Source organism: Enoplosus armatus, chromosome 11 (assembly GCF_043641665.1).
Source record: "Enoplosus armatus isolate fEnoArm2 chromosome 11, fEnoArm2.hap1, whole genome shotgun sequence".
NCBI lineage: Eukaryota > Metazoa > Chordata > Actinopteri > Centrarchiformes > Enoplosidae > Enoplosus > Enoplosus armatus.
The window spans coordinates 4419632-4432634 of record NC_092190.1 but is presented as its reverse complement, the minus strand read 5'-3'; the positions used below and the strand labels follow the sequence as shown (position 1 = coordinate 4432634).

At 43.9% G+C, this 13003-nt stretch overlaps 1 protein-coding gene across 1 annotated transcript; it reads right to left on the bottom strand.

Moving 5' to 3' along the window:
* Window positions 1-255: 255 nt before the first annotated feature.
* Window positions 256-12750, bottom strand: wdr3 (WD repeat domain 3). The gene is made up of 27 exons (XM_070914677.1): window positions 12716-12750; window positions 11282-11483; window positions 10951-11160; window positions 10553-10671; window positions 9342-9420; window positions 8608-8703; window positions 8211-8312; window positions 7762-7863; window positions 6950-7050; window positions 6564-6668; window positions 6191-6421; window positions 6009-6102; window positions 5638-5739; window positions 5434-5516; window positions 5023-5161; window positions 4857-4913; window positions 3804-3904; window positions 3252-3363; window positions 2488-2622; window positions 2350-2400; window positions 2011-2076; window positions 1639-1731; window positions 1360-1410; window positions 1194-1237; window positions 961-1089; window positions 742-835; window positions 256-599 (listed from the first exon to the last, which is right to left on the bottom strand). The coding sequence occupies exons 2-27, from the start codon at window positions 11453-11455 to the stop codon at window positions 444-446; spliced, it is 2826 nt and encodes a 941-aa protein (XP_070770778.1). The 5' UTR covers window positions 11456-11483; window positions 12716-12750; the 3' UTR covers window positions 256-443.
* Window positions 12751-13003: the final 253 nt, after the last annotated feature.

Below are 13003 nucleotides of genomic sequence, written 5' to 3'. Positions count from 1 at the left end.
CTGAATCGCTCCCTTTAGACCTGTGGGACAGAAACCAGCTTAAATCATACCTGTCCTCTGTGTGTGGTGATCATGGGGGGGGGGGGGGTACAAGTACTGCTTTAAACATGTATATGTATACATATTTCAATGTATTTTATAGAGACCTAAAGCTGCGGAGGGAACTGCTGTGCATACACACTACGTTTCTCTCTGCAGCGGAGGATTTATTTGTTTTGAAAGCCCCCTATAAAACCTGAAGTACTGTGAGAAAAAGTCAGAGGCAGTTTATTTGGGAGATGAAGCGTGTCACTGAATAACACTGTGTTACATCCTATCAGGATTTCATAACATACAGAAACCAACAGTGTAAACCCTCTGGTGCACCCCATGGAAAACAGCTCGGAGGAGAGGAGGCAGGGAGGGCGTGTTTAACACAAACAGTCCAAATTGTCCATTATGATTCAAGCGATGGTCAGGATGGCTCGCTCCCTCTTCCTCCTCTTCTTCGTCTTCTCCTTCAGTTGGCCTGTGGCGTCAGCAAAGAACATCACGTCCTCTTTGCTCTCGATCTCCCGCTGGAGGAACTGGAGCGCTGCGCTGTTAAAGCCCATCACGTCCTGGGACACGAACGGAGGAGAGGAAGGTGAGGAAATGAAAAAGGGAACGGTGCGATGATGAAGAAGAATCTCTACGTCGGTCAAGACGACAAAAAACAGCTCGTTTTTTGGGGCTGAATTCTCTTTTCCAGATGTTACTTACTCTGATGTCGCGCACTTTTGAGAGCGTATTGATCCGTAGCTCATCCATGACAGACAGCAGCATCTGGTTACTGGAGATCTGACCAAAATGGATCCTAGAAAGAAACAGACAACAATGTCAGCTAAGCCCAATACTGCATCACCGGAGCAATCAACAGCAGCTTGTGCAAATCACACCTTTTCTTTTACACACACACACACACACGTAGAGAGCACTCACTTGAGGAGGAAGAAAAGGCAGCGGCAGACCAGCTCCACCTCCAGGCCCTGCTGGATGTAGCTGTTGAACAGCGTCAGCAGCTCAGGGACGTAAGGGAACGGTAACACCAGCAGAGAAACCTCCAGCTCGCTGGTGATCACGACACAAACACAGCAAAAGAAAAACCCGCTGATTGTGTTTACATGAACAGTGACTAGCTTTACGTGTGAAAGCATCCTGGCCTTACAACTTACCTCGATCTGACCTTCTTTATGACGTCTAAAACATAGCGGGACGGCTGAAAGAGGGACGACAGAGTTCGTTACCAACAGCTGAAAACAACATATTTTCTTTATTATTGAAATAATTGTTCAGTTACTGGAGGCCATGTTGGCTAGACATTCACTCTTCATCACTTACTGAAATATTCCCAAAGGCCACAAGGATAGGATTGGGTCTTGGAGGAGGAAGCTGCGAAACAACAGCAGTTGTTTGTCAAGTTTATTTGATAAATCAAAACCCTGACGCCATAAAAATACACAAACAAATGCCATAACATCGCGGCAGAGGACTTCTCTGTATTCAATGATCTATCTGGGATGTTTTATCAGTGCAGTTGTAGCTGCTGGACAAAACAGGATGTTTGAGGTTTTATATGCTCCACACTCTAAAAACAGAGGTTGTAAAAAGTAGGATTACCTCTTTGCCTGCATTCTCACAAGCATATTTGTGCTCTTCCATCTTCCTGGCCTCCCCTTTGTGAAGTTCCAGAGCCTCCATGATTCGCTCTGCCTGCAAAGAAATCACAAACAACATTAAGAAAGAAAATAAAAAGTCACTAATTCATAGCTTTCGCAGTCTAAGCAGACCTAGGTCAGAATTTTCAAATAATCCCGTTTCAACCTGCTTGAGTGCCCAATGGGTGAAGTCTGCTTCACATATAACGACGAATGCCACCAGGTATAAGTATTTCATGTCAGTGACATCAACTACTATCTAAATATTTGAATCCAATTGGGGCTCCGAGTGCTAATGAGAATGATATTCATGCCAGAGGTGAAGTCAACTCACAGCTTTGACCGTCTCAACGGTCTTCTTGCCGGCTGGTGCCGCCTCTCCTTGAGTTTCTCCAGGCACCTGTAGATAAAACAAGTTAATGCATCACATACACTCATCAAACACAACAGAATAACAGATTCCTCTTTGATTTTAACAGCCAGTCCAACTGAAGATTTGGTGGTGATATCATTTATAAAGTTAAGTTTTGACTGATGCAGAATTAGGGCCCATCTCAACCATCTCCGCCATGGCTCGTTTGAAATAGGCCAGCGAGAGGTTACATCAGTGGAAGATCTGGTGAAAAGTATGAAGACGCTGATGATGCCTGGAAGTTGAAAACCGAGCACTCACCACAGGCATGTCTCCTTTGGCCATGCTCTCCTCAAACTCTGCTTCTCGCTCCTGTCGATACGAAAACAGAGTCATTTAGTGTGAAGCCGTGTGTTAGAGTGCGCGCATTGTCTGTGTCGGCCCTGTCCTTCGCCTCACCGTCTCCCGTTCCTCATCCAGGATGATGGGCTCCCTGGTCCTCTCCCACAGACGCAGGGACTTGTCGTGGGATGACGACACAATGTGGTCTCCGCTTGGGCTGATGGTCAGACACCAAACCTCCCGATGATGACCCTGTGAGGCAGAGAGAGAAGCCAAGCGTCAGCCGGGAAGCGTTCAGCACTTGCTTACAGAGCAGCAGAGGCAAACTTCATGATGTGTGAGGACACTTCTTGGCAGGACGATAAACTACCAAGTAACTAATCAGTTGCCACACCCTAGCAACCACCTGATATCTTAGTCACGGTTCTCAGTTTTAGCCACAATAAGGACGAGGCTCTAGGTACGATGATGTATGTCGGCACATTCGTCCATCTATAATTTTGACTTTATCAACAACTATTGGATGGATTAACATAAAATGAGGCAATAAAATGAAGTAACAACATAACTTTCCTCTGATGCTACCTTCCAGTCAAACACTAAAATGTTTTCCCTGCTGGTGGTGATGATCGAAGAATAAAAAAAAAAGAAGATCATGCAGCAACCACCTAGTAACAAGCTAACAACACAAGTGATCACACAGAGATCAGTTGCTGCTTTGTCAGCACCAAATCTAGTTTTGGACTCTGTTTGACAAATCTGGTTCACAGCTGAGGTGTGGTCAGTTTTGCATTTCAGCATTTGAGGCGTGAAGGAACCCAGACGACCCTTGGACTAAGCCCCTGGACCCCAAATATCAGGGGTGTGGAGAAGAGTGTCACCTCTAGCGTCTGGATGAGCACAAACTTGTCGGCGTCCCACTGTTTGATCTTCTTGTCCTTCCCCGCTGTGAAGAACAGATGAGTCTTGGGGACAAACTGGAGGAACATGACGCTGTAGAGAACAAACAGAGTGAGGGAAGAGGGAGAACATCAGCCAAGCGAACTGGTAAAATAGAAAATAAATGAAAGGCTAGAAAGTAGAGATGAGGGACAAAAAGACAAAAGAAAGCAACAAACTCAGGAGAAAACAAGGGAAGCAGGAGAAGACGATTATGAAGTAAGAAGAAAATTTAATAAGAGAGAACAAGAAAAAACAAAAAGTGAGATGATCCAGGAGAGAACAGACGAGCGGTGGGATGAAAGAGCAGCTGGCGTGAAGTCACAGGGCAGTCCGAGGTAACAGGACATGGATCAGAGTCCCTGATCACAACAGATGAAGTCAGAGCTGGAAACTCGACAGCCTAGAAAATGATTTCATCACCGCATATTTGATTAAAAATATTCCGATGAACACGTGGCTGTTTGGTTTGGATCCGTGTTGTTGGGCGTTACCTGTCGTCATGAGCAAACATGGAGCGGTGACAGTCGCCGAAGTCCAAACCCCAGATCTTCACGTTTCTGTCGGCGGAGCCTGTGGCGATGAGCGTGTTATCCTGGTTAACAGAAACACAAGGTCAGAGGAGGAGGAGGAGGAGGAGGAGGAGGAGGCAGGACTGTGGGTCAAGATGGCCTTTACTTGAGTCCATGTTGTTTGCACCAACTGATGCGACGACAGCCATGTCCAAGCGGTAACCAACGTCAAAACAGCATCTTATTCAACACCAACAACAATCAATAATGGCTTTTCAAATGTGGAAGGAATTCTTATAAGAGATTCTTAGAGGCTTCCTGGGGAGTTTTTGACCTCTAGTAGTGCTATGGAGAGTTTCTCTATGACCGGGCCCCAGTTTATCTCATGCATGCGCAGGCACGCAGGTAAGGCAATGCAGAGTCCTGCCAATGGTTTCACACTATTCCACTGAGCTACAGGTAGCAGTGACAGTGACAGGGAAGACCGTTAACTACTGAAGATTGATGTTAACAATATTAAAATACTTAAATATATTTGTTAGAGCTCAAGGATACACACGATGCATTTTGGGGAATAACACTGAATGTAAACCTAACTTTGGTTTGTTGACAAGAAAACTCCACATGGCATCTTTAAGGATGAAGAACTTTGTTTGGTTTGTACTGAAAAGCACCTGAGATCTTCAGCCCAGCTGGCTGGCGGCCATAATGAGTTGAAACTGAAGAAGATCAGGCTGCTAATACCTTCAGTATGTTTAAGATGATTTGGTGCCATTTGCAATACATTCGATTTACAACAAGGTTCTATTTGAAGGTCGTTAATATTGCCAGAAAATGAGGTTCAGAGTCACAGATACAAAATCATTTTCCCTCACTGAGCGCTGTTTAATATAAAAGTTAGGAATTTCAAAAGCCTGAGACGACTTTTCAGTTGTTAACTGTGATCATCTTGCAAATTAAAGCCTATTATCATCTTTGTAACTGAGGCCGAAAAGCAGCCGATGGTTCACACTTTTGCAGCTTGAGAGTACTCACATGTGAGATGTCCAAACAAAGCACAGGCAGCTTGTGTCCATACAGAGACAAGAAGAACTGAAGCAGCGAGAGGGAGAAGAGTTCAGTTATGAACGGAATATATGACACTATTAATGAAGCAATTATACACTCTAGTAACCATAATTATTTCTTTGTATGTATGTACCTTGAGTGTGTCTGTGTAGAAGATCTTGACAGTGCAGTCTAACAAAGAGACAGCCAGCAGTCTGTGGTCAGGAGAAAACTTCACACACAAAACGTCTTCCTCCAGTTGCAGAGTGCGTGTGTGTTTCACTGTCAGCCTCCTATATCACACACACACACACACACACACACACACACAATGTCATATGAACATAAAATTAAATGAGTCTTGTTATTAAGCATTTCACGATTGAAAATTCAATATAAGAATATGCTGATTATTGTTGCATATTAACGTATTAAGGTTTTGTCCCAGTAGTCGATATCTGGGAAGATCTCTGTTGTAGTGGAGTATTTTATTCGAGGTGCAAGGGAATATGAGATCATCCTGAATCATACTGATATATGAACATTGAACAAGGTGGTGACCTACTTCTGGCCAGTCCCTTCGGCCTTTATCAGCTCAAACTCCCAGAACTTCACTGTCTTATCTGCGCCTCCTGTAACAATCCCCCTCTACAGGAATGACACACACACACACAACAAATTAAAAATGCTAAATCTGATTAATGTAAAAGGTTTGACATGGCAGGTGTGACTGGCAGACCAGCACAGTGCTGTAGGTACTTGGGTTTACCTGGTCTGGGGCCAGGCAAAGGGACCACAGGGCTCCATTATGGGCGTCCACAGTCTCCAGGAGGCTTCCTGAGGCCAACTCAAAGATCTGCAGCTTCCCGCTCTGACATGAAAAAAAAAACACTCAGTAAACAAAACATTAACTAGAGAAGGTTTTTCTTAACAGGTCTAAAAATCTACGGCCATGTTAGCACCCCCGTCTTCCCGTACCACAGAAGTGTCATATGGGAAACACAAAACTGAATCTAGACAGCAGCAAATTCATAAAAAGGCGGAATCTACGTGGATAAATAAACCAGCTATTGAAAGACGACAGGTTTCTACGTTAAACCCTGTTGCTGAGGGAGTTGGTGTGTGTGTGTGTCTAAATACCTTAGTTCCCAGAATGATCTGTCTGTCTCCAGGCACGAAGAGGGAGCAGAGGGCGTATTCACAGGCCATGGTGCGAATCACCTGCAGAGTTGACCTGTAACAGCGGGCAGCACATCCTGTTAGACCACCACTCACGACTTCAAAGGCGTTTCCAGGACTTGCTGGGCCTGAAGCACTTTCACCTGTTCCAAACTTTGACCGTGTCACCGGAGGCGGAGAGGACGGCCAGGTTGTCCGAGCTGAAGGCCAGCGTGCGGACATCGGTGCGGTGGCCGCCGAGCGTGAGGCGAGCTGTCTTATTGGCTGCGGGGGTCTTGTCTAAAGTCTTCAGGCTGTAGGTCTCAATGGTGTTGTTCTGCAGCAGCAGCGCCACCTTCAGCTCACCTCCTGCACATGACAGGCAGTCCACCCATCTGAGAGGGGATGAAGACGACGAGTGTGAGGAGTTAATACGCAGTTAGTGCCTGACATCGGTTTAGTCTGGATGACTATGACTGTGCTTTATAGAGCCTAGATTTGGGTCTAAGCTCCTGTTATCTTTGGCTCCACACTGACCTGATCTTGGCAGAGGCCTTGATGTTGGTCAGTCTGATGATCTCGTCCTTCAGCATCCTCTCCACCACCGGCTCCGCTGCCTCCTCATCTGCATCGTCCTGAGCTCTACAGCAGGGGGCAGCCACACAACAAGCTTCAGCATGCTGACCTCTATACTCCCCAACTGAGTAACTACCGCATACACACCACAGTGCAGCAGTGTCAAAAGTTGTAGAAGTGGGTGCAATGGTAGATAACATACTTAAAATACTGGTACAGGAAAAAGTTAGCAGATAAAGACGTGGTAGTGAGTAGAAGAGCAGTATCAGCAGTGGTAGCATCAATCATAGTGGTGGCAGTAATAGTAAACATGTACACCTTAAGTTAATTCTCTGTTTTGTGCTTACTTAGCTGCCTTCTTTTTGGCTTTCTTCAGCTTCTTTGTCATTTTCCTCCGCACCTCCTCCTCTGACAGCACAGTGAAGAGCTCCAGGACTGAATCATTGCCCTGATGGAGAGATGTGTTTAGCATTCATTCTCTCTCTCTCTATAAATATATATATATATATATAATATCAATATGAACAAAGTCACAAATTCTGATCAACACCAAGTGCATTTATTGCATATAAACAACGACGTAGAAATCTCTCTGTAATTGCAGCTTTAGGGTTCTGACACATCTGGCCAACTTCATAAAACTAGCACAGAGAGAAACCAACTGCTGCCTCACTGTGCCTCTGCCTGCATGAGAGGAAATGACTTGTCAGTAAACAGTGTTCCTAATCCAAGAAACACATTAAAGAAAGACAAACAAAACAAACTAGGCAACAAACACTTCACTCACATTAAACAGTCTCAAATTTGCAACTGGTTCTGTAAAGCTGTTTTATTTGCACTGGTGTCAAATAATAACGTATTATGCTTGTGGACACAGTGGCAACTGCACTAAATGAGCAAAATTCACTAATTCACTGGGCTGAACAGCCACAAGAATGTCAACGCTGAATCAGTCAAACACACCCCACTGATGAGGGCCTACTAGAGCCAACAGTGCAGGGAAAAAAAACAAAAAACTATGGACGATGGTGGGCCTCACGACCATGTCACCTTGAGCCTCGTTACCAAAAAAAACCCCCAAAAAAACAAAAGTGTCTGACATCTGAGCTCCTACCTGAGACAGTAAATTGATTCTTAAATAAGCGGGCGTTGAACTCACGTGGCAGGCGATGACTCTGGACTTGGCGTCTGTTGTCAGCGAGACGACTCGGTCTCTGGCCTCTCTCAGGATCGAGCCGGCTTTCTCACAACTCAAGATCCGCTGAGAGACCGGGAAGACGAAGTATAAGCCAAGTGCAAGCAGAAGAGATCAACAAGGCGCACTGCTGAAAAATACTCTCCATGACACAGCAGCCTCAGCATATATTATATATTACCGCATATCAATGTATGTAATGTATATATGATTCAGGTTTTCCTTAAGTGGCCTCAAATGATCCACAGATATATGTTCTTTATCCCTCTGAGACTTGCATCACTTTATAAGGAATATAATATCATAGGAATAGGAATAATCAAATTGTGTTAAAAACATTGTATATCCACGTACTCTTCATTGTTTTATTACAGTATTTTTTTGCAAGAATACATGAATGACTACTCTGGCACCTCTTCAAGACTTTCATCCACTCCCTCCTCATTGTCTTCATCATCCTCATCATCCAGCAGCGTTTTCCCCTTCTTGACCTTCGGCTCACCCTCAGCTTTCTCCTGAACAGGATGCAAGCAGGCAGACAGACAGACAGACAGGCAGACAGACAGACAGACAGACAGACAGGCAGACAGACAGAGAGTTCGATGTTCACTCAAATATTGTTTCATTGACTGTCAAATGTTCTTTTGCGCTGTGTAGCACGTGGAATTCTTCATTCTCTTTGGGTAAAGTTTCAGTAGGTGGGGCTTTATTTTTGGCCATGGTGGCTACCAGTGCTCAAGCTAACTTCCCAGTTCTTCTCTCAGTCAGTTACAGAGGGGGGGGCAGCTGCCCAGCTGTGTTCTTCCTCACCTCCTGCAGGTAGTTGATGTCCCAGGCTCGAAGTTCACTGTCCGCTGAGCCTGTTAACAGTCTGTTCTCCTGGTTCAGCAGCACCATGCCCCACACCTAACACACACACACACACACACACACACACACACACACACACACACACACACACACAGAAGAAAATAAACAATGTCACATAGATTAATCTCAATAATCTCAACATCTTTAAATGTAGTCCAGAGTTTCACAGTTTCAATGTCTGTGTAGAGATGTTAGAAGATATATTGCCACTGTCCAACACATAATATCTTCCCTTTCTCATAGCAAACTTAAACCAGTGAATATACAAAAAAAATGCAATGTCTTATCTTGTTTTCTAAAGCTTCGAGAGGACAAGGACTTGCACTGAGAACATTGTTTCGTCACAGTGGTCCAATTGTCAGCCTCCATTCAGTTAAATGAATCAATCCTGTCTCCCTCTCACTGAGACTGAAACTACATTAGCTCTGCTTTAGAAAACAGCAGAACTGGAAATCAGGGACAGCGTGGGAAGTGAAGCCTGCTTGTGAGTTTTCTGACAACATGGTTATGTTTACATGTGTTTAATTAGCTAATATGATGTTAGCCAGCTAAAATAACCCTGTTAATTCACATTCAGCTAATTTGGTTCTTGTGCGGTGTACTTCAGGTGACCCCTCCTCGGTCAGGGCATCCCTTTGCTTATGTTAATGACGAGAGAGTAAGAAGCCCCTCACCTCACTGCGATGGCCCACCATGGTCTTGAAGCAGTGCTGTGTGTCCAGGTCCCACCACTTCACAAAGCTGTCCTTGGAGCTGTGCAGCAGCAGAGCACCCAGACAGACACACTGTGTTAGTAACACTGCAGGTCTTGTGTTAAGCTCAGGAGGGTGATTTTAATGTTATTAAAAGGTTATCGGCTTAAAAACCACAATTCAAAAATCGCATTTAACATTATATTACATTTAAGATTGAACTGTTTCAAACGTAAAAGCACTGATCAAAAACACATGCAGGTTCAAAAGGCTGTCTGGTTGCATCAAAGGCAGCGTGAAGTCATCTCACAACCACCACATGGCACCATGCATATGTTTGCTGAGTGATAAATGAATTATCCCCAAATGAATATAAAAATAATAGGCAAGTCTGAGTAGAAATGTGCTCATTTGCGGTCAAAAAGACAGATGGTGTAAAAATCACAGGCCAGAAACCGAGCTGGACCCCAAAGCTGCCATTTTCATCTGTCAACATGAAGCCCTTCAAAATACTGCGATAAAAAATAAAAACAGCTCTTCAATATGGGATGACTGTTCACAACAGCTGCTGAAAGGGACACAAAAAGCCATCGTTTCTATTTAGGCACATGACATGACACTGTTTACTTTTTTTCAAAGACTCATGTCATCAAATTATTTTACAAAATAAATACTGTCCCACTAACAATAATTTGTCCTTTGCTTTTTGGCTTGAGAATGACATTTCTGCTTGTCCTCACTACCGACTGTGTGCGTATATATATGTGTGTGTGTATATATATATGTGTGTGTGTGTCTCTTTAAACTATAATAACAGGTGGAAACTATTTGTTACGAAACAGCTACAGGATTTATTCATTGAGGCAGAAACCTCAACACACAGTGAATGTTAAGTCACTGGAACAAGGAGCTTCATAAAACTCTGCAGACACATTCTAGACATTCTGAGCTACGAGGCATTATTGTAAAATGAGTTAATAATTCTCAACTTTGTGTACAGTTTGCTTTTTAACAAATGAGCCTGACCTGACCGCTGTCGGCCATCACCACTGAGGACACAGTGGAGATAAGTTTGACTCTTCTGTGTCCCCAATGATCCTCGATTGAAATAATGTGTTGTTTATTTTTTAGAATCTACATTTTATCAATAAATGAGTCAATCAGGGAAGACATCGGGGTGAAAGGTGTGTTACCTGGTGACCAGGAGGTTCTTGTCTTTGAGGAACAAGGCCTGTGAGATGACGTCTTTATGGCCTCTCAGCCTGTACAGCCCACACTCATTGATGATGTCCCACACGATCACATCTGTGTCCTGAAGGGGAGGAAGAGGTAATAACGTGCTTAAAATACGCTGTAACAAATAGCAGTAGCCCACAATCCAGACTGGAATACGACTAATTTGATCAAGTCTGAACACAAAAAAAAAAAGGATTTGCTTGTATTTTTGTGAGCAAACAAAGTCTGTCAACCACGTGAAACCCAGTTAATCTTCTACACCTATGCTTCTCAGGTGTGTAATTAAATTCTCAAAGGTCTCCTCAACACTCCATCTCCGTGTACAATTTTAAAAGTGTGCAAAACCCTGACTCACCTTGGAACCAGTGACGAGTCGAGCTCCGAGTCTGTCATAGTTCATGACGCTGACAGCGGACTTGTGGCCGTTGAAGGAGACATTGCTCTCTCCGTTCAGCAAGCTGAAGATTCGCACAGCGCCGTCCTCGTAACCCACAGCGATATGGATGCCGTCGGGTGAGGGGCAGAGGAAGGTCACCTCGTGTTTCTGGCCCTGCAGGATCAGGACCTTCAGAAAAAGACAGACACTGGATGAAATCTGGAAACGATGTGAGTTGGAAGGAGTTTCTAAAAGGTGCCGCAAACAGTTTTTGTCCTCCACTGCTGCCATAACCGCGACAAAATCTCACCTTCTCTCCTTTTCGGACATCCCAGATGAACACGTGTTCACATGCAGCCACAGCAACATAACGCCCCCTCTCTCCCCCTCGGAGGGTCACATATGCGATGTTGGCTTTTTGGTTGCCGATGACTCCAAACACTGCACTGGCAACGTAGCGCAGGTACTGCTTGGTCAACCCCATGACCGGCAGCCTAAGGTGACACTGAATCCTATTTCACACGAACATAGGAGAGACTTTGATTGATACAAATACTGCAGTATTCCTAAACTACCCCCACAGGAATCTAATGTGTGTCTGAGTTCATAGTGACCTTATCTACAGTATTTAGTGCTTCTTCTCCCCACAATATTCCAACATGATTTAATATACAGACATAAAACATATTCTAAAATATTTTGAAAACTATGTTTATTATCTAAGGCCAGGCCAATCAAATCCTTCCACATCAAACTGGGAAAACGATTTCTGTATGGAACCTGGCTTTTCAGCAAGGGGAGCGTTGTCATGTTGAAACAGGGAACAGCTGTTGGGGAACTGCTGCCACAAAATTGTACCTAAAATGTCATTGTATGCTGTAGCATCAAGATTTAACTAAGGGGGTTTAGATCAGACACAGCCCCAGACAAAAAGTACACAAAAGTCTCCACATCCCATTGGCCAAAATGTGTGAGGTAATTACTTGTGACTACTTATTTTAATCGGTAATGGATATATGTCATCTAGCGTTGGGTATCTTATCTGATATCTCATTCACATTATAATGTAAGTAAACACTGACACGTTTGTTGAGAATATTGCTCAACTGACACATACAAGAATAAGGCACTAAAGATTACATGTATGACTGACCTTAGTGTGCTAAATGACACTGTCAACGTATTAAAGTATCATCACAATGCATATAATATACAATGTTATAGATTACAACGATGTAATGTGTCTGTGGTGGTCCAGAGTGAGCTTAGTGTGTCGTGCTATTTTCATCTACGGTGGTGGGTCACTTTAATATTACTACAGGTGTACTGCCTGATTTCTGTTTACTAGTTTTTGTATATCCCACTTTTAGATCAGCGACAATTAATCTGCAGGCTTAGTTTGTGTACATTTCTACCTAGTATAGCACGCTAGTCTACAAAGTCAGAGGAGCGTTTGTTTTGGTATACGAAATTGCCCGCGTGGCGGGAGTTTACAGTTACTGGCGCATGAATTCACCCAACACGCGGCAAACCCCTTCCGCCCTGCAACCGCTGTACAACGAATCGAGTACACCTAACCACGACACACCGTTTGTTCCTGAACCCACGTGGTGAAGTTCCTGTCGTAAATGTAGCTCCTAAAATCTGATACACTGTAGATTTATGTCTTCATATGTTTTACATTAAGTTAATATTTCATTCTTCAACACAACACATTTAATGTTTGGTTAGTTTCTCCTCTTACCTCTGAAATGCGGCTGCTAGCTACACTTGTGTTCCCCTGCGATGCTGTTTCAGACCTAACCAGTCGATCAAACATCGAACACATAGTAAAGAGAAACGATGCCTGTTGTTGTTGTCGCCATCCAGCGCTAGTGTTTATATAAAATAGAATATACTATTACAAGAAAGGCCCAGTAGCAGTGATGGACCACAACGCTATGTGGTGAGAGGTAGAGTGTGTCTGTTGTTACTTTTTGTTTGCTCGATCGTTTTCTTTCTGTTGCTTTTGCCTGCGCACACAGAGGAAGCG